Source organism: Salvelinus namaycush, chromosome 36 (assembly GCF_016432855.1).
Source record: "Salvelinus namaycush isolate Seneca chromosome 36, SaNama_1.0, whole genome shotgun sequence".
NCBI classification, from domain to species: domain Eukaryota; kingdom Metazoa; phylum Chordata; class Actinopteri; order Salmoniformes; family Salmonidae; genus Salvelinus; species Salvelinus namaycush.
In genome coordinates this window covers 9,214,234-9,236,311 of record NC_052342.1, presented here as the reverse complement: position 1 = coordinate 9,236,311, position 22,078 = coordinate 9,214,234, and the positions used below count along the sequence as shown (strand labels likewise).

Below are 22,078 nucleotides of genomic sequence, written 5' to 3'. Positions count from 1 at the left end.
TCTCTAGTGGTTTTCTCCATTCATAGTAGTTGGCACTGCCCTTGAAACCCTCTGCCATTGCCAGGCCTCACTACCAAAACCCATTTTCATTTCATTTCTTTCCAGCTCTCTCCATTTCATTTCATTCATTTCATTGACATTCCACCAGTTACTCTGTGTCATTTGGAAGGGCGGAGAGCAATGTCTGCACTTACCCCAGTCCTCAGACAGTGCCAAGTTTTCAAGCTTCTGCTTGTTGGCTTTCTCTTGGATGATGACCAAGAGATCACCAACTGGGACAAGGCAGGCGTTCGTAGCTGTGTATAATGAAATATATTTTCTGTATTTCTATGGACTGATGATTAATAGAAATAAGAGTAAAGTGGTGTGGAATCATAAATGGAGAATGTGGTGGAAGCGGAGTTGAGTTGGGAAAGAAACAGGTTGCAACTGTATGCCTGGTAACAAGGATTGACCAACACCAACTCTATGCCTGGTAACAAGGATTGACCAACACCAACTGTATGCCTGGTAACAAGGATTGACCAACACCAACTGTATGCCTGGTAACAAGGATTGACCAACACCAACTGTATGCCTGGTAACAAGGGTTGACCAACACCAACTGTATGCCTGGTAACAAGGATTGACCAACACCAACTGTATGCCTGGTAACAAGGGTTGACCAACACCAACTGTATGCCTGGTAACAAGGATTGACCAACACCAACTGTATGCCTGGTAACAAGGGTTGACCAACACCAACTGTATGCCTGGTAACAAGGATTGACCAACACCAACTGTATGCCTGGTAACAAGGATTGACCAACACCAACTGTATGCCTGGTAACAAGGATTGACCAACACCAACTCTATGCCTGGTAACAAGGATTGACCAACACCAACTGTATGCCTGGTAACAAGGGTTGACCAACACCAACTGTATGCCTGGTAACAAGGATTGACCAACACCAACTCTATGCCTGGTAACAAGGGTTGACCAACACCAACTGTATGCCTGGTAACAAGGGTTGACCAACACCAACTGTATGCCTGATAACAAGGGTTGACCAACACCAACTGTATGCCTGGTAACAAGGGTTGACCAACACCAACTGTATGCCTGGTAACAAGGGTTGACCAACACCAACTGTATGCCTGGTAACAAGGGTTGACCAACACCAACTGTATGCCTGATAACAAGGGTTGACCAACACCAACTGTATGCCTGGTAACAAGGGTTGACCAACACCAACTGTATGCCTGGTAACAAGGGTTGACCAACACCAACTGTATGCCTGGTAACAAGGGTTGACCAACACCAACTGTATGCCTGGTAACAAGGATTGACCAACACCAACTGTATGCCTGGTAACAAGGATTGACCAACACCAATGCAGACTGATTCATATTTATGAAGAAAGGTCAATACATTTTATGACAAGAGCTATTATTGTAAGTTAAGAGTAAATCCAAGACGGTTCCCATCCAAACAAGATATTTTCCGACAACAATACTCCCAGTAGCCTGTTGGAAACATGATGTATGTGAACACTCAGTGGTGTCTAGGGACATTGTGATATTCTAACAGTTTCAGGAGTGGGTTGGAGGTTGGATATTTTACACAAAGTTGTGTAAGTCCAGAGAAATCATCAGTTTATCATTGTAGAACTACTGGAAATGTAACCCAAAGACACGAGAACTAAAAAACTGTAAGGGGAGCACTCATTCACATTCCTATCCACAGAAATAGAACATAGCCAACTTCCATTAGCTCCCCACGTTAATCCCTAGGCTTAAATTTAGCAGGCTAAAGTCCCCCAACTCTGAAGCCAGGGTAGGCCCCCACATCCTCCAGTCCAGTCCATGGAACTCAACAGGCAGAGCATAGAGTTTCCCCGGCCAGAAGGTGGCTGCAGACTGCAGTGCGGATTGGCTGCAGTGCAGACTGGCTACAGCGTGGATTAGGACCCCACAGTGGCTCATTGTTAATTGGACGCCATTTGTGAAAGCTACAGAGAGATTAGTTTGAACAGCTGCTGCCATTTGTCATAAATGCCCTTTTTGTGGCTTTATCTGCCTTATTATTCCATTGTAACAGAGTTGGTTTGGTGGAGCACATACAGTGCATTCGGAAAGTATTCAGACCCCTTGACTTTTCCACATTTTGTTACGTTACAGCCTTATTCTAAAATAGATTAAATCGTTTATTTCCCCTCATCAATCTACACACAATATCCTATAATGACAAAGCAAAAACTGTTTTTTAAATATTTGTTCAAATGTATTAAAAATAAAAAACTGAAATATCACATTTACATAAGTATTCAGACCCTTTACTCAGTACTTTGTTGAAGTACCTTTGGCAGCGATTACAGCTTCGAGTCTTCTTGGGTATGACACTATAAGCTTGGCACACCTGATTTGCTGGAGAAGGAAACGGCGATTCCGAGGAAAAAGATCAGGGTGCCTTGTGAAGACCAGGCGACGAGTGGCTAATCTGCCCTTGCCCTCCGTTCTGCTAGCTAACGTTCAATCGCTAGAAAATAAATGGGACGAACTGAAAGCACGTATATCCTACCAATTGGACATTAAAAACGAATATTTTATGCTTCACCAAGTCGTGGATGAATGACGACATTAATATACACTCTATCGGCAAGACCGAACAGCGGCCTCTGGTAAGACACGGGACAGGGGCCTATGCATTGATGTAAACAACAGTTGGTGCACGATATCTAAGGAAGTCTCAAAGTTTTGCTCGCCTGAGGTGGAGTATCTTATGATAAGCTGCAGACCTCACTATTTACCCAGAGAGTTGATCCGTTTTTTTCGTAGCTGTCTATATGATCAACAGTGTCTTGATCAACAGTGGTAGGTCTGATCACTGACAACGATGAGACAGCCTATAGGGAGGAGGTCAGAGACCTGACCATGTGGTGCAAGGACAACAACCTCTCCCTCAACGTGATCAAGACAAAGGAGATGATTGTGGACTACAGAAAAAAGAGGACCGAGCACGCCCCATTCTCATTGAAGGGGCCGTAGTGGAGCAGGTTGAGAGCTTCAAGTTCCTTGGCGTCCACATCAACAACAAACTAACATGGTCCAAGCACACCAAGACAGTCATGAAGAGGGTACGACAAAACCTATTCCCCCTCAGGACACTGAAAAGATTTTGCATGGGTCCTCAGATCATCAAAAGATTTTACAGCTGCACCATCGAGAGCATCCTGACGGGTTGCATCACTGCCTGGAATGGCAACTGCTCGGCCTCCGACCGCAAGGCACTACAGAGGGTAGTGCATACGGCCTAGTACATCACCGGGACCAAGCTTCCTGCCATCCAGGACCTATATAACAGGCTCTGTCAGAGGAAGACCCTAAAAATCGTCAAAGACTCCAGCCACCCTTGTCATAGACTGTTCTCTCTGCTACCGCACGGCAAGCGGTACCGGAGCGCCAAGTCTAGGTCCAAGAGGCTTCTAAACAGCTTCTACCCCAAGCCATAAGACTCCTGAACAGCTAATAAAATAGCTACCCAGACTATTTGCACCCCCCACCCCCCACCCTACCCACGCTGCTACTACTCTCTGTTATTATCTATGCATAGCCACTTTAACAACTACTTGCATGTACATAATTATCTCAATTACCTCGACACCGGTTCCCCCGCACATTGACACACTGACTCTGTACCGGTACCCCCTGTATATAGCCCCGCTATTGTTATTCACTGCTGCTCTTTAATTATTTGTTTTTCTTATTTCTTACTTTTTTAGGTATTTTCTTCAAACTGCATCGTTGGTTATGGTTATGGGCTTGTAACTAAGCACTTCACTATAAGGTTGTATTCGGCGCATGTGACAAATATTTGTATTTGGGGAGTTTCTCCCATTCTTCTCTGCAGATCCTCTCAAGCCCTGTCAGGTTGAATGGAGAGCGTCGCTGCACAGCTATTTTCAGGTCTCCCCAGAGATCTTCGACCGGGTTCAAGTCCAGGCTCTGGCTGGGCCACTCAAGGACATTCGGAAACTTGACGCGAAGCCAGTCCTGCGTTGTCTTGGCTGTGTGCTTAGGGGCGTTGTCCTGTTGGAAGGTGAACCTTCACCCCAGTTTGAGGTCCTGAGCGCTCTGGAGCAAGTTTTCATCAAGGATATCTCTGTACTTTGCTCTGTTCATCTTTCCCTCGATCCTGACTAGTCTCCCTACAGAATGATACTGCCACCACCATGCTTCACCGTATGGATGGTGCCAGGTTTCCTCCAGACGTGACACTTGGCATTCAGGCCAAAGAGTTCAATCTTGGTTTCATCAGACCAGACAATCTTGTTTCTCATGGTCTAAGAGTCTTTATGTGCCTTTGGCAAACTCCAAGTAGGCTGTCTTGTGCCTTTTACAGAGGAGCGGCTTCCATCTGGCCACTCTACCATAAAGGCCTGATTGGTGGAGTGCTGCAGAGATGGTTGTCCTTCTGGAAGGTTCTCCCATCTTCACAGAGGAACTCTGGAGCTCTGTCAGAGTGACCATCTGGTTCTTGGTCACCTCCCTGACCAAGGCCCTTCTCCCCCGATTGCTCAGTTTGGCCCGGGTGGTCAGCTCTAGGAAGTGTCTTGGTGGTTACAAAGTTCTTCCATTTAAGAATGATGGAGGCCACTGCGTTCTTGGGACCTTCAAAGATGCAGACATTTTTGGTACCCTTCCCCAGATCTGTGCCTTGACACAATCCTGTTTCGGAGCTCTACGGACAATTCCTTCGAACCTCATGGCTTGGTTTTTGCTCTGACATGCACTGTCAACTGTCGTACCTTATATAGACAGGCGTGTGCCTTTCCAAATTATGGCCAATCACTAGAATTTAGCACAGGTGGACTCCAATCAAGTTGTAGAAACATCAAGGATGATCAATGGAAACAGGATGCACCTGAGCTAAATTTCAAGGCTCATAGCAAAGGGTGTGAATACTTACTATGTAAATAAGGTATCTCTGTTTTTTGTTTGTAATACATTTGCAAACATTTCTAAAACCTGTTTTCACTTTGTCATGATGGGGTAATGTGTGTAGATTGATTAAATAAAAACATGTCCTCATCAATTTTAGAATAAGGCTGTAACATAACAAAATGTGGAAAAAGTCAAGGGTTCTGAATACTTTCCAAATGCACTGTACACTTGTGGGATGAGTAAACGTGCCTGAAACGTGAAGACTTGCGTTAGCTCCCCGAGTTGATGCCTAGGCTTTAGCTCAGAGGGCTATATCACATGCATAGTCTCTGGGAGAAATGGCAGGGAATTGCCTCGACTCACTCTCTTCTTCAATATGATCCTGAGGTCATACCAACACAAACCATGTCTAACCGTTCACCATGACATCGCAAAATGATTGATTTGCACTCTGACAGTTTTGAGATATAGATCAACTCGGCCATCAGGTTGGGCAAAATCCACTTCAGTGAAGCTCAATGTTCGTCCTTGAGGTTATAATTCATCAGCCATTGAAGGGTTAATGAATGCTATTAGACTGGCCAGTTCGGCACCTTGAGTTATCCTGATAAGAACCCAACTGTTTGACCTCCATCAGTGTTTCCAAACAGCATCACTTTCAATTTAAGTTGAGTGTATTTTGCATGGTTATTTATGCCTGATCCAATAGAGGAATGCATAGCTTTTCCTAGGACAAATCTGGGAAACCAGGTCTGGTATCCATAGCTGCCTTTGAAAAGGCTTTTTGATCAAATACGACTGGAGTTTATATATAAATGCCTGGAATATTTCAATTTTGGAGAATCTCTTATAAAATGGATTAAAGTTATATGGTAACCCTAGGTGTAAAATGGTCAATAATGGCTTCTTATCAGAAAATGTTCAACTGTCAAGAGGAGTAAAACAAGGTTGTCCACTATCGGCATATCTTTTTATTATTGCCATCGAAATGTTAGCTGTTAAAATCAGATTCGGCAATAATATCAAGGGGTTATAAATCCAGGGCTTAAAAACAAGACTGTTGGAAAAGCATTTCTCATGAAGCTGGTTGAGAGAATGCCAAGAGTGTGCAAAGCTGTCATCAAGGCAAATGGTGGCTACTTTGAAGAATCTCAATTTGTTTAACACTTGTTTGATTACTACATGATTCCATATGTGTTATTTCATCGTTTTTATGTCTTCACTATTATTCTACAATGTAGAAAATAGTCAAAATAAAGAAAAACCCTGGAATGAGTAGGTGTCCAAACTTTTGACTGGTACTGTATATATTTACAAAAATGATGCAGACAATTACATTGATGGAAGCTACAATCTATCTGCAATTTTAAAGCTGATCTACCCCCCCCAAAAAAAGTTTACAGAGTCTTCAACAAACACGATTGGTTAAATAGACTCCCCCAAACACACAATTGCGTGCATAATCATTTGCGCATGTGTGGAGGTGTTTCTCCAGGTCAGCAGTCTTCACCCAAAAACTGCTGGAATCCAATGACAAGGGAAAAGCCCAGCCAAGGCAGGGAATTCCATTTGAGAAACATTTTAGTTATCCAGCGGCAGAACTTATATCCTTTCAGTGCAAAGTATCAGTACGAGACCTCATTCTTCCTCGTAAAATCACGGGTTTCATTAGCGAACTCCGTTAGTTGTTAATATAGCAGCGGCTGCTTTAATCACATCGTCCTGACGCCATTCCACTTGGCTCCTCGAAACACAGAGAGCGGTTGAACCGCGTTTTATAATCTATCAGTGATCTATCAAGACCTACCAGTGATGATAATGGTGGTTTCTTAGGGTCTTTCAAATATTTATCATATAGAGTCAGTCACAGAATGTGTACGTTAACACGCACAATTGTGAATACTCAGATTCATATAATAGTTCAATTAAAATGTGTATATGCTTTGCAAGAAGAACGATTTCCCTAATAATCCTGTTTACATGAACAAATCTGAAATCAGGGACTTTGATAAATGCAGAAAATCGCCAATCAAAATAAAAACATTCTACAACAGTGACAATGTAATTTTTTATTCTGAATTCGGACATATACGGACATATATGTGAAAACTATTTCTATGATGCATACTTTCAGTTTCTCCAAACTCACTTCGCTCACGCAAAATCGGGAGGCTTGTGCTGCGGGTGCTAGCACATGCGCAGAACAAATATGCAGCTGGAACTCCGATTAAGGCGTTTACTTGTCCTACTAATTTGAAAGATTGCTCAAAAATCCAGGTGTTTTAATTTGCGTACGCTTACTTTAATAATAACCTTACGCCGATTAAGATAATCAGAGTAAGGTGAAACATGACAGCATGAACCCTAATAATTTGATATTAAACTGATTATGGCAGTAGGCCGAGTACGGCATTAAACATTCTTGGCTAATGTGGTGGAGGCAAAAGTGTATGTTTAGGCTGAATTTAGATAATGACCAGATCAGATGTTATTTTTTTCTTATGTTTATTTGACTCAAATGTTGGTCCTCACATATCTTCTCATGTATTGCATGCCTGACTTCACGTATGTATTCTTGGTTACACTTGAAATAGACGTTTTCGTCAAATAAACCATCTGAATACTTGGTAACTTTTTGAATATCTCACTCCTCTGCACCAATCTCTCTCTTCCTGTAGGCTTAACTTCCAACTGGAAAATCTCTGTCTCTCCTTTTGTGTGTGTGTGTGTGTGTGTGTGTGTGTGTGTGTGTGTGTGTGTGTGTGTGTGTGTGTGTGTGTGTGGGTGGGGGGGGGGGGGGGGGGGGGGGTTGTATGTGTGTCTCTAGCTGTGTGAAAACAGGATATGATCATCACAGGGGGAAAGTAGCTGTCCAGACATACTCTGACATCTGTAGTTACACTGATTTGGGATTCATTTTCTGCTTGTTCCACCCTACAGGATGTCCACACGCAGCTAGAACACGTTTCAGGGAAATCTGCTTCCCAATCATAGAAAATCGGATATCTTTTTTTATGTATTCATCTTTTCCATCATGTAGAACAAATTTGTTGAATATCATGAATATTTGAGTCTTTTTTAGTCATGTCAGCAGAAGCACTGAGCTTCAGTAAATCACCATGGCTTTAACATATTCATTTTTTACCCCCTGATTTGTTGCTGATTCATTTTGAAAAAGAGCACGTCAATGAAAAATAAGTGGCAATATACGTACGTCATGGCCGCATTTTACACACGATACGATTTGTTAACAGTTTTGTCTCATCCTACTGCTTTAAATTAGGTAATCGCACAGGTCAAAATACTCAGCTACACTGCTGCGCTGAATTTGTTTTTAAATGCTAATATCAGACTGGTTTTAGTTAAATCGTAATGTCAGGAGGGTGGTTTTAGTGCCACAGACATCTGTGAGTGAGGAGCAGAGGGCCTCTACAGAATTTGACAGCTCAATGGGGCGCTAACTGATACCAAACACCCATTCCCAAGCCCCAGACGCCATATCCTTTCTTTGACCCAAGGGATGACATTATCCAGCATTCCACTGGGGATTCACCCTACAAACAACATGCAGTATACGCTTAGCCCCAACACACAAACACATGCATGCATACATGCGCGTACACACACGCACAACCAGGCACACGCTCACTCACAAGCAGAGACACACTCACACACAAACACTGTAATGGATTCCCTTTTCTCTATTCGTCCTAAACCTGGCAACTCATACAATGACGGGGGTACTGTACATGCAGACAAAAGACGAGACTACCATCACTCTAGACCTCTGATCGGGCCTGTTCCAAATGAAAAGAGTCTGATGGGGAAAGCGGGAGGGGGTACGGGGAAGTAACCGTCTCCCTGGAAACCTCCCCCGATTGTCTGGCCCTTCCTGCCTCCCCCCCCCCCCCCACACCTCCACCACCCCTTTATTTTTTCCCCTATTCTTTAGCTTGATGAAGGACGCACATTGGTTTTGCACGCTCTCGATCTGAAAGACAGTTTACATTGAAGGAATGCTTCTCCCATGCTTCTATCGCGCTCTGTATCGGAATATCTGGCCAGTATTGTATAATATACTTTTACTTTCTGGTTCTAAATGTTGGTCTACATAGCTCCTTCTCTCTTTTCATCCTCCTCCGTCTTTCCCCTCTGATCTTTTGCTCTATTGCTCTCGCTCTCTCTTTGGCTCAAATCCATAATCACAGCTGTCAGATAAGGCCTGGTAGGCAGGCACACTGGCAGGTCGAAGAGAGGAGAGAAGGAAAGAGGAGAAGAGGGAGGTAGAGTAGAATAGAGTAGAGTAGAGCAGAATATAGTAGAGTAGAGCAGAGTAGAGTAGAGTAGAGCAGAGTAGAATAGAGTAGCGCAGAATAGAGTAGAGCAGAGTAGAGTAGAGTAGAGCAGAATAGAGTAGAGCAGAGTAGAGTAGAGTAGAGCAGAGTAGAGTAGAGTAGAGCAGAATAGAGTAGAGCAGACTGCAGCCGTTGGATGGTAATAGTCGAGGCAGCAGCAGCGTCTTTGTAAGCCAGGACAGTGAGGTAGTGTACAATGTGCGGTGTGGGACAGGGGGTCAATGTACCCATTTGTCTTCATTTGGGAGGGCTGGCGGACGGGACAGGGACTAGCTAGGAGGAGGGGTGGCACCAGCCCTCCTGTCAAGTGGTCTCAGGGGGGGTTGAAATGTATTCGGCTAACCTCACAAAGCCTGGGAAACTCTGATGGAGCTTAACCATAAGATAAACTATATACACTGAGTGTACAAATCATTATGAACACCTGCTCTTTCCATGAGGTGAATCCTGGTGAATCCTGGTCAGTCTATGATCCCTTATTGATGTTAAAGCCACTTCAATTAGTGTAGATGAAGGGGAGGAGACAGGTTAAATAAGGATTTTTAAGCCTTGGGACAATTGAGACATGGAATGGGCAATACAAAAGATTGAAGTGCCTTTGAACGGGGTATGGTTGTAGGTGCCAAGCGCATCGGTTTGTGTCAAGAACTGCAACACTTCTGGGGTGCTCAACAGTTATTAGGAAGGTGTTCTTAAATGTTTTGTACATTCAGTGTATAATATAGTACATAAATATAATCGTGTTCTAATTCTATTTCTATGAGCTGACCGCTATTGGAACCCACAGAAAAATCCGTATGTAGCCTACAAACTGTGTCAACTTCTAGAATAAATTCTGAACTCCTTTCTCCAATCAGACTCCTGTCTTCACCTGCACCGTTACATTGATCAAAAACACCACAAAAGGCCTAAAGATGTGCTAAAGGAGTTCCACATTTCTCATATCAGTTACAGGGCCACATTTTCGGATTCCTTTTGGAGAGTGAAAATGAGTGATGAAGTTGGCTGAGAAGCAGGCATCCGCATAGGGCTGTGACCTCTACATGGAGTTGTCTTGTTTCCATGGAGATTTATGTACACGGTGCACACAAAAGAGGGCTAAGGAGGTAACATGGGTTGTTTAAGCCTTGAGATATTTGCCAGAGCAAAACCCTGGTGCTAATGCAATGCGGCTGATACTGCGTGGTAAAAACCTGGTTTCAGAGAACCAGAGTTGGCGTCGGAGAGTGCAGGGCAAAGACCATAAACAAAGGAGGAGAAAAAGAAAAAGAAAATAATTAAAGAGAGAGAGCTTTACCAACACTAAATGTAGCTGAAAGTAAGACCACATAATTTACACAGCAACAGGGTAGAAGAGTAGAGTAGCAGAGAGAAGAGAGAGAAGGGAAGGGGGAGGGATGTTTAGCAGGAAGAGGAAATCAATAAAGTGGGCAGCAGAGCTGAGAGGAACTTGTTCTAAGTGGATTAGACTGGGAGAATGTGTTCGATAGGTTATGGCTCCGAGTAAGATATTCACCGCAGGCCCAACAGCATACTAATGAGAGGAGCCAGAGCTGAGCAGCACAGGCTTGTGTGGTTCACGCTGAACAAAGCCTTCACAGAATGTCTTAGCTAAATTCAGGACGAAGCCTCCTCTGTTACATTGGAACTATTCTTGTTGTATAATTTACACTTTAAAAACCTATTTTAAAAATGAACAAACCATCCCTCTTCACGTTCAATATAGTGAATTTGTACTGTACATAAAAACAAGTTTCATCCAAAGGTCAACCATGCTTCTATTGACGGAACTCAAACAATAAGTGGACTACTGTACTGTACTAACAAAACAGCTCTTTGTCATCCTAACCACAAAAAAAATAAAAAACATGGAATGGTGGTGTCCTTAACACTGTGTGCCTGCAACGATTTAGTTTCCCGCTACTGGCATCCTCCCAGCCATCCTTCTCTGGCTATGAGCCCTGGGCCTGAAGCAGCTGTCACAGGAGTCTGGGGGTGACTTGATGGAGATTCAGTCAGAGAGGGCTGGGCAGTGTGCCGCAACTCTTGGTGGCAGAGGAGGAGAAAGGAGGAGGAAGAAGGGAGGGAGGGAAAGAGGGGGGGGTGGGTGTAGTGCTTAGCCACAGACCTCCACTGTGACCCGGAGGTCGAGAGGTCAAACTCACTCCCCCTGACCATGCCTCAAATGCAGCCAGCTGGAAAACGAGGGGCACACAGCTCAAAGCGCTACCCCACGCAGTGCAGCGCAGCGCAACCAGCCGGCCAATGACCAGAGAAGACAACCAACCAACACTGACACCCTGCCAACCTGGGAGGGAGCACGTCTTCTGCTGCCTCTCCCACTCACTGATTCGAAAACCTGACATGCGGACAGGGGGAGGGGCGCAGACTGACAAATGGTTGTCAGGGGACTACTGGTGGTCTGGGAAGCACGACGGCTGACCCCAATTGTTGGGTTCAAAGGGGGGGGTGGTAGTTTGTAGGTAGTCCCGCATCACCCCCTTAGGCCAAAAGCTCCCTACTCCACTCACGCGCTTTGGGGCCAACCATGTGTTTTCACAGATCTGTTTTGCGCAATTAAACTTCAGAGGACACCCCGCCACATCTCTTAGCCAAGGTCGAGGCGTTCCATTCCATGGTCTGGCTATCGTAAAACAGAGCTGTCGTTTTAACATGGCAAACCGTATTAGATGGTAATCCATCCGGATCCAGGACCTATCAGGACTGTCAAAAAAAAATTGAAGAAGGAAATGGGGGAAGGTTTAGAGAAGTGAAAATATGACTATGTTTTTACGACCATGTTAACTTTCAGCACTAGGATAAGGGGAAGGGACTTAGCACTTGACCTCATGGGATCCTACCGTGGATCAACCAAGCCTGTTCTTTCACTGGCTACGAGTTAAGTAGTTTTTTACTTTAACATGAACTCGGAGATCACTGATCTCCTTAAAAGTTGAATGAATTTTACAAGAGTAATTTTGGATGGGGAAAAAATGATGCAAGAAATAAAATTATGAAATTTGAACTTAAATGAAATTAAAAGCAAAATCAGACAAATGAACAACTTTGGGACACAAGCTTTATAGACATCAGTTCTCTTTCACAGTCCTCATTAGTGGGGTATGACATCAGAGGGGCCAGCTATCTAAAAGAGAAGCACTCAGACAGGCTCTTCATGTATAAGAGGCGCTTCATTCATATTAAATAACTGGTCTTTTGAGGCTCTGATTATATTTCAACAATAGTGTTCCTCCTAGCCTAGATCAGAGCAAACACAAAGCGTAAAAAAGCGTATTCCAAGTCAGATAAATACTAAATAAATACTGCAGAATCTATTAAATCCACTGAGGGATCTGGCATTGGGATACAATTTTTTCAAAGCCTTCCTCAAAATGTTCCCTTAGTCATCACAATCACTGTTTAGCTACTATAGGGACCCAGATATTTATCAGAAATCTAATGGAAATCAAGAGCTTTGGTTTGAGTAAATGGTGTGCATTCTTATTTGAATATTTGGACAAATGAGTCTACAGTATCCTCGTGTGTTCATATATGATAAGCACAATGGTACCTTGTGCTTGTGAAACAGTGATGAAACTGAATGAGCAGATGCCCTATCTCCATGTCCTGACTTGAGCAAATCGAATTATTATCAGAAATATTTGATATGCGAAACATCCAAAACGGAACAAAAAATAATCTAAATTACAATACGAGCGAGAAATGTTTGATGAACACAAGGTGGTTACTAGTTTTAGCAGCTAGCGCCAACACATGGCGAAGGGTATTATCCCATGCCAGTGGGTTTCCATTGAAAAAGACTGGCAGGTTGGCACAATGGCTCCCACAACCCCCACACCCTGCCCCCAACCCCCTTCCAGCTGGCATTCATCTGGGCATGCACATGGGTGCTGCTAGGGCAGACTTTGCCCAGCTAAGCGCATCTATGCCTGACAACAGCGGGTTGAGAAACCTCTCTAAAATTACCCACTCACTCACCGAGCCAGCGACCTTTCTTGGGCATCAACCCTGCAAAGTTAATAAATATGTATAGCTCAAACTCAACATTACATAAACATTACATAAGAAGACATAAAGAAACAGCTGGCACCAAATAGTTTAAGAGGGTTACTCTTAACAGATTTGAATGTAGGTACATATTACAAAAATGTATAATTCACCTGGGAGAATACTAAAGTTGAAATGTAATAAGGTGAAAAATCTAAGAAACCATGGGACATATGACATATTATTTTCCTAACGATTAACGGAAATGCCATATTCTGTCAAAGCAGGGCAGCAGTTTGGCCGTTTCTTCTTTGTGTTTGTTTGTTTGTTTCATGCAGTTGCAGAAGAACAAAAGCATGGCGATCCCCATTCTGCCACAGTCAGAAACTTTCCAGCGTGCCCACTGCATTGCGGATGCCAACCAACGAATCAAAGGCACGCTGCAAGCAGACAAAGAGGGTTTGATGCCAACCTCGGAACCTCTAACAACCGTTACTGGCGTTTTCCCTGCCTGCCTGGCACAGCGCAAACAAAATGGCGCCCGCCCCGCACGCTACCACAATGTGGCTACATTGTCTAGAAAGCTGGGCACTGGTAACGGCATGCCAAAGACTGCCCTTTGCTCTCAGCATAAAAAAAATTATTGAAAGAATTGTCGAAGGTCTCATTCAAAAGAAATGGCGAACAGAATGTCAGTCCTATTGCAAATGAAGGCTCGCTATATGGTATCTAGGCTACTCTAAAAATAAATATGGTAAGCTGCCAATATGGGAAAAGCTGATTATTTTTCATCAGTTGGGACAAATATTCATAACTGAAAAACATATTTTCAAATACTACGATTCCCCAACTTGGTAACTGCATGTATACACATTGTAGTTCAACCAATTATATTAACACAACCGGTAGTGTGCTTTGTAAATTCTTATTCCTTACATGATATCAGTGGACCATGTTTGAGACATTTTTGTGGTGTGCTGTCTGACACTGTTCATTTGTTAACAGTTCAATTGCGGCAGATGCAAACTAGACATGAGAATCAGCGGCGCCCTACAAAAGACACAAAAGAGGGTCTGATGCCAACCATGGTGCCAGTGGCAACCATTATTGTCTCTCTGCTGTGCCTTCTGCTTTCCCTGGCACTTATCAAACACAAAATGGAGGCTCTGCCTTTCATGACAATGAGCTAGCTCGACTGTCTGCGTTTTTTCTCCAACAGCCAATGCATTACGGGTACCTTACTGCATGTGTTGGCTTTATCGTTGGAGCATTTACTGTGGGCCAGGGAGTTGAAAATAACTTTAAAATTCCCACTTGTAAAAAAAAATGTAACAAAAGGTTAAGGGAATAGCTGTTCATGTAGTAAAGAAAAGTTAAGTGTCAAATACCTAAGAGGTTGAATAACAAAACAACCCTATTTGCCAGAATATATATCCGCAGTGCGGTATTGGTCTGAGAAAATGAGGGTTCTTGTCAGTTTCCTCTTCTTACAACAATATAAAGATCCCTTTCTATCGTAACATCTAGAAATACTATGACTACTTTTGAGTTTATAGGCATTACGGTCATTTCTGTATTTCAAGTTCTCATTCAATTTTAAATGTCCTATACATTTGCAATTTCTTACCCAAGGAATCATGAAATGTAATGTAAATATTTTGCCATTGTTATCTATTTATGAACTATTTTTGAAATGTTGCCAATTTGATTAATTGACTATATGCAGAATTTTAGGGAACACATTTGTTCATTTAACAACCCACATTTATTAATAAAAATCTAGTGCAGGAACTCCTTGTTTCAACAACTATATTAAAGATCCAATCAAAGATCAAGACTAACATCAACATTTGTCAGGATAAAAATAGCAAATACTGTACATCAATCAAGATCTACAAATTTCCCTTTTTGCCCAAATCCCTTTTTCTAAACCATCAATTCATACCCGTCACCTTAAATTATTTGTTTCAATTTATATTATGTTTACTGATCCAAAAATTTACAATCCATTTTGTGAGCACATACTGTATCTGTATCCATGAGTAAAACCCTCTCTCTTTATTCAGAGACTATTAAATGACAGTACTTGTAAGTTGGCAGCACTATAATGTATTAAGTCTCTGTAAAGAGAACGTGTGTGTGCCTAAACAATACAGAATGCACAGCACATCCAAAATATGCAGCGGTATTTGGAAAATGATCAAACCAATCTTCTATTGTCTGTGTGTGCAAAATATGTGTATCATATCATGTTCTTTTGACTGGTTGTATTGTATAGCTTTTTTGATGTACATGCCTGTTTGCAAGAGTGCCCAGTGTTCATCTACATTGACGACAGGCCAGCTTCCTTCTAAAGCCACCATAGTGGAGACACTCCAACCAGCCAATGAGGCTGCCAATATGGCAGCGGATATTACACTTGACCTTGGCCAACCCTAAACTCCACCCACCCAACCAGTGATTCACACAGTAAGTCAACCTACCTTGGTCCTGGACATAGTATGCTAGAAACAAGTCCAGTTCCTTGACCGACACTGTTATGTGATGCGGCTGGACGCAAAGTGTTGGGTTGGTGCAATGCGATGACTTGATGAGGCGCTCTCCGTCCGTACTTTCCAACGGGATGCCTTTGAACAGGATGACCATGACCAGGTCCAGGCGCCACACCTTGTCGGCCTGCCGCAAACAGTCGATCCGCCGGATCTTGCCCTTCTGGTCGGGGTTGGAGAGGACGCAGCATGGGTGCTTCTTGCCCGTCACGCTGAGCACAAAGTCCTCGCGGTACTCCTGGCGGATGTCCTTGCGGAGCTTGGCGAGGAGCCTGGAGGCCCACTTCTGCTTGATCTCGGGCTTCTCGCTGAGCAGTTCGTCCTTGACCACACGCTCCTCGTCCTTGGACATCCGCTTCTCATGCTTCTTGAAGTACTTGCGTTTCCTCGCCTGGAGGTTGAACCACGTGTAGGCGATGGCACGGACGTGAGGGAGAAGTGCCTCGATGAAGGGATGAAATTCATCCTGAAAGGCAAGGGGAAGAGAGAAAATAAAGAGAATCAGAGAAGTTAGTTGGCATAGTCATGTCAAGTGACCTTTTTCGCAAAAGTTGAGCCAAAAGTCTTCCTGAACAGAAGATAAATAGCCCATATACACATTCACATTGTTACAGGAAAAGGCTGACAGAATACCTCACGTACACAAGTTGACATTAGGCATTTTGTGGTTACAATACAGCAAAATGACAACAGCAAAATTAAACAATGATGTACTGTAGACAAACCACAATTTCACGACACATTGACTCCTATAAGACAGTCAAGTCTATCTGGCCTGAGAGTTTATAGGACAAATCTGTTCAGAAAAAAAGCAGTTTTACCATCTTCAATACGGCTGGGATTACAACCGAGAAATAACAATCTAGGTTGATGAAGATACGAGGATGCCACCGTGTTTATTACAACCGCCAACACCACAATAGAATGTAGTCAGATGCTGTTCCTGTTTCTCCCGAGCATGCTCTGACTAGGACTGCTGGGTTGTTGGCACAAGAAGCAAGCGCCTCTCACACTTGCATTTCTCTTATCAAACTGTCCACATTCCAACATGTACTTGCCCTTCACTGGAAACGGAGAAAGGATAGTCTGGAAGGGGGGACTAGAGTGTAGTAAAAAATGCTTGCATAACTGAAGGGGCGGAAAGGAGAAACCTCAACCCCCCCCCCCCCCCCTTTCCTCCAACACAGTCACCTTCCATGTTCCAAAGGCAAGGAGTAGAAGGTAGGAAAAAAGCATATAGTACGCCTCAACCTAGAGCCATTATTGACATAGTCACAATCTATGTTTGGAGTCCCACGCCAAGTCCCATAATGTGTTTTCATAGATGCATGGCACTTACTCAGAGTCATTCAAAAATCTCACCAAGGTTGACAATGAAAATGGCGTCTTGGCACAACCTGCAGATTCTATGTACCTTCACTACTCCTTTAATAAGGGCGGCATTGAAATGCCTTGTGCTAAGCGGGAATTAAATCCTTTCTAAATCCACTTTGGGTAGGCAGGTTAGATTTGTTTTTCCTCTCACATGTAGGCCTATGTATAGCTAGCTTGTTTGGCTGCATAGCGCAATGCCAAGGATCATGTCATTTTGACTAAGACAAAGTTATAATGACTTAAATTAAACCGTTTTTCTTTGAATTTATGAAACAGACTTCATTAATACACTTCCAAATTATAATTAAATATTGCAAATAATTTAAAATTTAGTCAAATCTATGGCCAACCTAAAGTGCTTTATTACAATTTTAACATAAATAATCTCATATTCTAGTAGCTGTTAGTGTTGAATAAACAGCAAAAACATTAACATTAGAATTTTTAAGTCATTACTATGTCAAAATCAATAACTGTAAGACAGTTATTTTGAAAAAGGCCTCGGAAGAGTTAAATCACATATTGTTCTTTGTGTAAGCAGGCAGACGGGCTCTGGGAAAACCACAGAGATCCAATCCCAGTTATCTCTATGCTCTTAAACTACCCACGGGTGTTGTTCAGAGAAAGCCACATTGTTGATCTGCACTGTAATGTGCCAACAAAACTTGACTTTGGGCGCTGAACAAACACACTGAAGGCAAAATCTATCATCAATAACAACTCATCCAATTTTTAACAAAGTATGAACTATGAACTGATGCTGTTATTTTTCCCTGTATAGCCTTTTTTCTTTAGAAAGTGAGTTTCTTTGAGATAAAAACAGTGTTTTTTGAGGCTTTAGAAAAAAGTAACAGTCAATAACTGTGAAAGTGATAGCACATTTTAAGCAAGACATTAGTTGTAATAATAGTGAAGATAGTTATTTTTATAATATTGCCATTACCTCACCATAAAAGTTTATACGGCAACAGTAAGGTATGTAGGATATAAATGAGCTTTACTTACAAATAACCATAATGGCATTACATTTCCTATTTGCTACATTATAATGAATTGCAGTTATACAGCAACCAATTCCAGCTCATAAACTCCTAACTTATTCTCTACTATAAGAAAGTAAGCCTAGTTTGCACTAAAAATGAAGGTTTGGCTATGCTACACTTCTACGGTAAGCCTTGGAATTGCATGTGGTGCTGTTTGAATAGGAGTGTCTGCTAAATTACTAAAAAGCTAAATGTTTAAGATAAATGAGATGGCAAGGGCCTGTGTGCAGTGCACTATAGTTGAGGTCATAAAAGCACAATCCTCTTTAAGCACAAACTAAACCACATCTAAGTCAATCACTTACTTTAGCCAAGTAAAATATAAACAGTCAAATTGAGTCAGCCAAAAGCCATGATACTCTGCCCAAACACTTATCATTGTTTTCATCTTCATTCACTGCAAGTGGCTCCCATGCAACTCGAACAGAGTGAAACTTTCTCCTGAAACGCACTATGAAAAAGATATTGTCCAATATTACCAGGCCAAAACCGATTTGGGGTAATCTAAAAATATATATAATAATAATAGTAGTCCGTTTATATGTCTTAGTTTACACATCAAACACAGGTCAAAAGGAATGAAGTTAAGATTTTCTATAATATCATCTCATAACCTATATAATTTGATCACGGCATTTTGAAAGAGGACTTTTACGCACACACTGGAGCTAGTTAATTTAGAATACACATGGCGGTACCGCACAAACTCTTTTGGCTTATTTTCTCTCTCACTGGTAACACACGTTATTTCTTACTCAAAATGAACTTGTCATCCTATAATACAATATACAGTATTTCAAGCGCTTTAAATCAACACATATTATTAGACCAGGTGAAAACCATATCAATACCAAAATATACACAAAACCAAATGGGTTTAGACACTTTTCATACTGGTACAAAAGATAGGCATTATATAAGCTAAAGTTTTATAATATTTTATAATAATAATAACAAAGTTACTAAATAAATCACGCCGCAATAGACTATATAATAAGCATGGCACACAATCGATAATAACAAGAAATCAAAACTTTAAAACATTGCTTAGGCTATACCTGAGTAAGACAAATTGGAGAGTACATCATCAGCCAACAGTGTACACAAAATAGGTACTTCGATTGATTTCTCTGAAAATCACTTTATCGCGCCATTCTTCCTTGCCGGTAAAGCACCATGCAAAATTGTGGAGAAGTTATCCGTGTAAAGGTCTTATCCAAGAACATCAGTGAGATTGTGGAAGTCCAAACAATCCCATGTCTCAGTTCAAATGGAGACGATATGGCAGATAGGCTATGCTTTTACAAATAAGCACTTTGAATGCCTATATGGCTATTTCAATCCGAGCTGGCGCAAATTAAAATAAATCTCGCTACTCTGGAACCGTTCGCTTTATAATGTGAGAAGTGAATTCATAAAAGCATTTTGAAAAGTATAGAAAGCGCAGAATTTTGGAAACCCACACTCTTCAAACTTGATAGCCTAGAATATCGACCGGTACACCCTCCGTCTGAGCGATACTAACAAATCAGTCGCCAAGATTTTTCTTCTCACTTAATTACATAGTCATACTCCTCCCCTTCCAACAAACGCATTCCATTGCCACCAGCCCACCTTCTCGTCTCCCTCGGAAAACACAGCATTAAACTCCCCCCTTCGCTCTCTGAGTTATGATTTTTTGAGCAGAAGACTTTGGACCAGCGCGCGCCGGTTCGAAAAGAAAAGGAATGGAAAATTCCCTTACAGATACAGTATGGACTAGAGGCCTTATTCGAACTCTCTGTTTTACAAACAAGCCTAATAGCGTCGATAATTTCCCTTTGCAGTATAGGCTAGGCATAATGTAACAGAACATCTAATAGAAATGCCCAACATGGCGTATAATACACTTACAAAATGCATTTCACACTCCACAATATATACGATGTCCCCCTCTATTCACAAACATTTTGAAAGTGAAATCAAAGCGCAATGACATTTGCCTGGATGGCACACATTTAATGAAAATGGTTCAGAATTTGAAGTTTCCTCACTCATTCTTATTGCCTGATAGCCTTTAGCAACAGTGGGTCATTATAGTTTCGATGTTAAATACACATAGCTACACATTCTACGTCAACTATGTAATATATAATTATCTGTTGGGGTTTTAATGGTAGGCATATATATAGTATATGCACTTTTCTAAACTATACGAGTATAGGACATTGTTCAATGGGCGGTATGTTATGGTTCTGATGTAAATTGGGTAAACAGCTGACTGCTTCCAAAACTTTGACCCACCTGAGGTCATTTCAGTTTACGCATGACCCACCACATAAACGAGACTACAATGTTTTTCACCATGACAACACATAGCTGCGACCTATGAGGTTTGGACTAGTGATCCAGACCCACCATTTAGGAACTACTGGAACAGAGGACAGGAGCGGCCTGTCAACGAGTCCAACCCTATATTTCACACCAACGGCGGCACTGACGCTTCGCGTCAACTCCACAGTAATGCCTGAGTTCGCCTAAACTATAATTTCGTGACAATCAAATAGTAAACAATGTTTTATTTTAATCCGGACTGAGAGACTAAAAAGCGATGAGGCATAAAAGTAGTCTGGACTACTGTAGGCTGGACGCCTGTTTTTCAATGCAAAGCGCGCAGAGGAACATGGTGTTCATAAATTCATGTTAACATTTTCCTTTTCATGGAAGTTACGGCTCATTATTGGACTGTATCAGTGGTGTAAATATGGTGTAGCCTAAAGGGGAACAATTATCCCTACAGCTGTGATCTTCTTTATCTCAAAATGCGGTTGCAGAAAACTATATTGTGCCAAAAGCGTTGCATGTGTAACCTCCTATAGAATTATTCCACACATTCCAAATGTAGTTCATTGCCAACAGAGGGGCGGTGGAGTTTAACGCAGGATGTGTGCCAACCGAAAGAAAAAAACATAAACAATCGTGTTTCTGATAATAGTCTTGTCCACTTGTCATAATTCTATTCCCGCTCAACCAGACCGGGTTGTGGTGAAGAGCAGGTCAATAATGGGAAAAATACAATGTTGTAACATTTGAAAATGACACATAGCAATAATAATCCACGTTCACGTACCATTGAACTGTATTGCATGGATTTAAAGGGGGATCCTGAACCTGGGTGAAACAAGGCGGTTGCCTTCACATTTTTCACGTTCAACTTTGTAGGCTAGTGCTTGCAAAAAATCAACACCGGAAAATAATTATTGGCAGAAAGGCGCGTAAAATCAAGTCAGCGAGTAGCTCAGCTTTTTTATTCCTTCCTCTTCAAGTCTTATTTTTGGATTGGTTTTGGTTTGTTCAGTTGTTGAACGCAATCCAGAAGAGGCTGAGTTTTCGTAACTGGGCAGGTCTACGGCTTCACTTTCCCTGTCTGACTGCAGCTCTGCGCAGCCAAGAGAGCTCCGCACCTAGAACTTGGATTCTCGCCTCTCATTGGTCAGGGCCGCGGCGGTATCAGTAGGCCCTTCACTTCCGTTCGCTACTCAGTGTTTTTGACTTTTACTTGCATGTCAATACATGATAGGCTGCAGACTGCTGGACTGGCAAAAAATTGTGGCTATTCAGGGTTTATAGATACGAGTTAATGTAAAGTGGCAATCAGCAGTTGAAACAATAATACAGCTCGGTATAAAGCTGAGGGATGGGGCTGGATAAATGTAACCACTCTCAAATTCATAGACAGAGTTATGGATACAAAATACATAAACAGTCTGAACCATGTTGAGGCTATATAGTGTTTGTTTAGTTTACAAACATTGCATAAAACAAGCTTACGTTTTGGGTTTTGATG

At 42.1% G+C, this 22,078-nt stretch overlaps 1 protein-coding gene across 3 annotated transcripts in view; it reads right to left on the bottom strand.

Moving 5' to 3' along the window:
- Positions 1 to 21,499, bottom strand: part of LOC120030638 (nuclear factor 1 B-type-like) — an 84,283-nt gene extending 62,784 nt beyond the window's left edge. For 2 of the 3 annotated variants that reach the window (XM_038976074.1, XM_038976077.1), the window contains exons 1-2: positions 19,311 to 19,877; positions 15,770 to 16,301 (exon numbers count right to left, since the gene is read on the bottom strand). In XM_038976074.1, coding sequence (XP_038832002.1) covers positions 15,770 to 16,301; positions 19,311 to 19,340 — 562 coding nt within the window. In that variant the 5' untranslated portion in view covers positions 19,341 to 19,877. Of the gene's footprint in view, positions 1 to 15,769; positions 16,302 to 19,310; positions 19,878 to 21,361 lie in introns of those variants that run through there. The other variant, XM_038976075.1, reaches the window with a different exon arrangement.
- Between the last annotated feature and the right edge of the window lie 579 nt (positions 21,500 to 22,078).